Consider the following 6,000-nt stretch of genomic DNA (forward strand, 5'->3'; position numbering starts at 1 on the left):
TTAACTGGATGGGGTACTGCTAGAATCAGGAGCAGACATCTAAGGAGATAGGATACAGCCATCGCTGGACCCTGAAGATGTCGCTGGATGTCTTCCCAGGGATGCTGATACTGCACTGAACAACTTTTAGGAACAATGGTTCCAAACTAACTATGGAACCAGCAACCTCTGCAGACCCCACGGCAACCCCAATCACTGCCTTGCTAGTCTCTGGTTCCCTGCAGTGCTGCTGTTGAGACTCATGTTGCCCAGGCTCGCCTCACACTCACTATTACTGATTCCCCTGCCTCCACCACGTGGAGGGCTGGATTCTGGCACGTGCCGCTACACCGCTTTCATCCAGTGCTGGCGGGGGAATCAGGTATTCTGAAGCATCCACAAAAGTTAAACTTTTGGGTTGAAAAATAAATCTCAACTGGTAAAGAGCTTGCTACACAAACATGAGGACCTCAGTTTGCACTCCGGTGCCAAGAGCTGGGCACAGCAGCCTATGCCTGCAGTCCCAGTGAGGGAGGTCTGCTCGAGACAAGGCTCCTGCAGTCTTGATGTGTAGGCAGCCTGGCCTAAACCAGAGAGCCCAGGTCCCAGTGTGTGTGAGACCTTGTCTCACAAAATAAAGTGGAAAGTGATGATGACCTCCAGCCCCCACGTGAGCACATACACACAGTGATGCCGACCTCCAGTCCCCAAGTGAGCACACACACACAGTGATGCCGACCTCCAGTCCCCAAGTGAGCACACACATACACATAGTGATGCTGACCTCCAGTCCCCAAGTGAGCACACACACACAGTGATGCCGACCTCCAGTCCCCAAGTGAGCACACACACATACATACAGTGATGCTGACCTCCAGTCCCCACGTGAGCACACACAGTGATGCCGACCTCCAGTCCCCACGTGAGCACACACAGTGATGCTGACCTCCAGCCCCCACGTGAGCACACACACACAGTGATGCTGACCTCTAGCCCCCACGTGAGCACACACAGTGATGCTGACCTCCAGCCCCCACATGAGCACACACACACAGTGATGCTGACCTCCAGTCCCCACATTAGCTCGCGCGCACACACACACACACACACACACACACACACACAGAGTGATGCCGACCTCCATTCCCCACATGAGCACACACACACACACACACACACTTTAAGTGTGTTTTTGGATAGCATTAAAAAACTCTTGTTCTGGGCTGGAGAGATGGCTCAAAGATTAAGAGCACTGACTGCTCTTCCAGAGGTCCTCAGTTCAAGTCCCAGCAACCACATGGTGGCTCACAACCATCTATGAGATCTGGTGCCCTCTTCTGGCCTGCACGTGTACATGCAGGCAGACCACTGTATATATAATAAAATCCTTTAAAAAATTTCTTGCTCCTCATTTTGTTTAACGCCAAATTTTAAAACCAATTCCTAACTACCTTATTTTTGTAACAATTTTCTATTTATACACTGACTTGTTTTTGTTGTTATTGACCTTAAATAGTTCTGAGAAAGAATTCTTTTAGCTATAATTAAGGAGTAGGGAAAAACATAATTTACAGTAAGAAAGCATCTGAATACTTAGAGAATTTGTTTAAGGGGAAGTCACTGACTGTAGGATGCTTCTGAACTATTTCAGGAGAAAAAGACAACATTTATGAATTCTTTACCAAGTAGAACATGAATAAAAGACAGATAAATCATTATGTGGAAACAGTCTCTTTTTGTTATTCCCCATCAGAGAATAAAAGAGATTAAAGTCATACCTTGAAGAAAAAAATAAAGTCATACCTTGCACAAAATCTCAATTACAGTAGGCACAGCATTCCTTAACTTCATGGCTGCCACAAACTCAAATATTTTTAGTAATATTTTCAGAGCAGGCTGAATAAAAGAAACAAGAACGGCACTTACTCTCATGTCCTTCAAAGGCCTTAAACTTCTCAAATTCATTTACACTGAAAAATGTGTTCTTTGGGCAGAAATCTAAGTGCTAACTTGACACCCACAATGGGGAGACCAGCAGGGTGTTGCTCGAGCGTCTCAGGGCACTCACCAGCATTTTAGCCATGATGCTCAGCTTCACTACCTCAAAGACCTCTTTCAGTAAGTGATGCTCGAGCAAAGAAATCAGAAGGTCATTCAGCACTTGTAAACTGAAGTGGATCCCTGGGGGAAACTTTCTGTAGTACTCCAGAAATATGTGCGCTGGAAGCAGAAAAAAAGTCATTGTGGATCTTAAGGCAGCCATACTGCTGAATGCAGATGGACCTCCTGTAAAGATATTATATAAACTCATTCCTTGGAAGGGACCAGAAATGTAAGAAATAACTGATGAAAATGAAAGCAAAACATCAAAATGGCAGCGACATCAGAAGCCAAGCATGCTCAGTCTGCAGTGTGATGGCCATGGTGGTCCTGACCCCTCATCCTCAGGGCCTCGCTCCCACAGGGCTGAGACCTGTGCATGGCCTGGAGATGCACAGTAACTTGGTGATGGTGAGGACTCTGAGACACAGTACTTGTTCTTACAGCCTTAACTTCACCAGCATATTGACCTGGAATGTTTTTTATTTCAGTTTATCATTGTAGACTAATAAACCTCCTTTAATAAAGTAACATCCAATTCCTTATTTTACTTTCTGTACAATACTTACCTATTTTCACTTTTTCCATTATTTTACTAAAATTAGCTGAGATCATCTTATCCATTCCAAAATTTCCTAGTCCAAATATGCGCATTTTTAGCTAAAATTGCCTTAGCAAAAATCACTTTTAGTTTTGTGTTATTTCAACCACAAATATTCATTTACTGTCTGAATTACCCAACATTGCTTGGGAAAGACATAGATTGTAGGGCCCTGGTCTCCCTTATTCCTGGGGTGCATTGGCGGGGACAGTTTATAATCTGTTAACTAAGCTTCCTGTGTGTGCTATCCCTGCCCCGCCTGGTGGTTAGCTGCAGGGAATCTTCTCCATTGTTAATATGGTCATTTCCCACCTGCCTGGATGGAGAGATCTTTGTGCTGCAGTCAGGTAGATAAGGACTCCCCCAAGTCTGAATAAACGGCATTTGCTTGATCTCCAATGGAATGACCCTGGTCTCTGTCTCTTTTGTTTAATCTCCAGGTCCTTGCCTGGACTCGGACTCGCGTTTGGTACAGTTGCGTGCGAACTGTACCGAGGGTGTAACACCAAAACCGGGTGTTACAATAGATAATGAAAAGTTCAGTGAAACTGAAAAGTTAATGGTCAGCAGGTTTATGTATCTCTGTAGCCCTGGCTGTCCTGGAACGTGTTCTGTAGACCAGGCTGGCCTCAAACATGCAGAGGCCTGCCTCTGCCTCCCGAGTGCTGGGATTAAAGGTCATGCGTGTGCCTGTGTGGGTTTGTGCATATGAGAGAAATACCTGAGGAGGCCACAAGAGGGCACTGGATTGCCCGGAGCTGGAGTTACAGGCAGTTATCACCGCCCAGCGTGAGTGCTGGGAACCCAACTCTGGTCCATTGCAACACACACAGATAGATACAGATACAGATACAGATACAGATACAGAGAGAGAGAGAGAGAGAAACAGACACACCCCAAACTAACTAAGATGCTTTTCTCGTGGCCACTGATGCTTATACGGTCTCACGTATGGGGAGTTTCCCACGGTTTCCATCCAGGTACCTTTTTTTCACAGGCCTGAGAATGGGCTCTAAAACTTGGAAACTCACCTACACTTCATCTCATCTAATTTCTCCTTGGCTGTCACAGCCCCTGCATCACAAGTGCATTCCCAAATAGGGTCCTACTGCCTCTGACTCACCCTGGATGTCTCCAGAGGAAAGAGATGGAAGCTGATGAATGCGGAGTGTAATGCTGTTACTATATAAACTCGGCTCTTATCCTCTCAGGGTTCATAATCCAGCACGGTGCCAGCAGCCGTGAGGCGCGGCATGGGCTGGCATTAGACGGAGCGGCACAAACTTGATAGGATGCTGCCCTGGCAATGAGGGGAAGGTGGAAAAGGGACGAGGGAGGACTCAGCTTTCATACTTAGTCTGAAAATAAATTTTAAGTTTATTTTTTAATTAAAAAATGTGTCTGTGCATGATGCACATGTGGGGGCGAGTGTGGGGGGCAGAGGACAACTCTGAGGACTTGGCTCTATCTTTCCACACTGAGGCAGATACAGGGATCAAACTCAGGCTGACAGGCTTTACAGCAAGCACATTTACCTTTCTGAATTAATTTTAACACTTGGAGATACAACAGCACATGTGTGAAGCCACTCACAGGAATTTGTAATTATCATTCAGTTATTCCATACCTGCTCGCTGTAGCAAACACTTCTCATTGAGATTTATGTATTTCTTAAACACATCCATGCAGACCTAAAAAAAGGCATAAAATATTAAATCACCTTTATATGTTTTACAAGAAAACAAAAAGTTATGAGCTTAGAGTTTATAATAAAAATTGCTGTTTGTGTTAATTCACAGGCTTGAAAGTATACTCAACTGGTCCTTCTGCCTCCACCTCCCAAGTTCTGGAATTTTAGGCGTGTACCACCAAAGCTGGCTAGGCCACCATGACTGTGATGGCACCAAGAACTGGCAGGAGTGGATCAACCAGAACTCCCTGACACCGCTGAGTGCGACCTGGGAGAGCCACTCCAGAACGTGTTCCACATGCAGTCCTGGGGCCGGTAAGAACACGCTCACCAGGAGACACGGAAAAAGTGCCGAGAGTCACTGCTGTGTTATCCAAACAGGCAAACAAGGCAAATGTCCACCAACCTTAATGTTCACTGATGAAGTTAATTTTGATAAACTTGTACGACAGAATACTAACTATTACACAGTAAGGAGAAAGAAACGCTAACAACTAGATGTCAAAAATACTGAGCCAGAGTGGGCAAGCCAGGCGCTATGGTACGCACTTTTAGTCAGGGTTATGTGGGAGACTGAGGCAGCAGGAATTGGAGATCAGCCTGAGAAACAGAGCAAGACTCTGTAGACTCACACACACAATTCACATAAAGCTTCACCTTTTCGTCTCCCTGCTCAGGCACATGGACAAACTTGCACTGTGCTCGCTCACAGCCACGCAATGTATTGAAGTGGAATCTGCAGTATCTATGGGGTGTCACCAACCCTAAGGGCTTCTGGAACACCTACAGGATCAGAAAAAAACTTCCAAGTTAATCATAAAACATAGTCGTGAGGACACATCTGAGTATTCCAATGCTTGAATATAAAAACTTAATTTCTCATACAAAAGATTCTGACTGTTTTCTTTCATTTTTTTCCCCCCTGAGACATGTTTCGCTATGTAGCCTTGGCTGGCCTGGAACTCACAGAGATCCTCTTGCCTCTGCCTCCAGAGTGCCAGGATTAAAGTTATGCACCATTATGCCTGGCTTGCTTCGCATTTTTAAGACTTGTTTTTAGGACAGTTTTAGGCTCACAGAAAACTGACTAGGAATCACAGAAACATTCTGTGCATTCCCTGTCCACACAGTCACCTGTAAAAGCGTACATAGGGTTCATCTCTCTCATGCTCTTGTCTTCTCTTTCACAAAAAGCTAGCTACACCAAGAACACACTGCATCTCAGACACATTTATCAGAAACAAAACTCTCCTCAGTTCCTCTGATGAACAAGAGAAGAGAAATGAAAAGCTGAACTTTATACAGCAGACATCTCCAGCAGCTGATGGTCCCTCCTTCTCCCAGCTTTCAGTTTCAAAGGCTCCTTTCTTCCACCTCAAACCTGTTACTGGTGGACATCTTCTAGGTCAGTACTCATTCCTACCTAATCCCCACCCAAAATCTGTGTTTCCAAGTATTTAAAAAGGGACTGGATCGCCGGGCAATGGTGGCGCACGCCTTTAATCCCAGCACTTGGGAGGCAGAGGCAGGCGGATCTCTGTGAGTTCGAGACCAACCTGGTCTACAGAGCTAGTTCCAGGACAGGCTCCAAAGCCACAGAGAAACCCTGTCTCGAAAAACCAGAAAAAAA

The 6,000-nt window shown here is 45.5% G+C and overlaps 1 protein-coding gene across 1 annotated transcript in view; it reads right to left on the minus strand.

Annotated features, from left to right (window-relative positions):
* The window catches only part of Topaz1 (testis and ovary specific TOPAZ 1), a 71,405-nt gene that overhangs the window by 33,763 nt on the left and 31,642 nt on the right, over positions 1–6,000 (minus strand). The window contains exons 7-10 of the mRNA XM_050141733.1: positions 5,028–5,153; positions 4,308–4,371; positions 2,048–2,199; positions 1,783–1,875 (exon numbers count right to left, since the gene is read on the minus strand). Coding sequence (XP_049997690.1) covers positions 1,783–1,875; positions 2,048–2,199; positions 4,308–4,371; positions 5,028–5,153 — 435 coding nt within the window. The remainder of the gene's footprint in view (positions 1–1,782; positions 1,876–2,047; positions 2,200–4,307; positions 4,372–5,027; positions 5,154–6,000) is intronic.

This window comes from Alexandromys fortis, unplaced genomic scaffold (assembly GCF_014885135.2).
Source record: "Alexandromys fortis isolate MF-2015 unplaced genomic scaffold, M_Fortis_MF-2015_v1.1 scaffold_44, whole genome shotgun sequence".
In the NCBI taxonomy this organism is placed as follows: domain Eukaryota; kingdom Metazoa; phylum Chordata; class Mammalia; order Rodentia; family Cricetidae; genus Alexandromys; species Alexandromys fortis.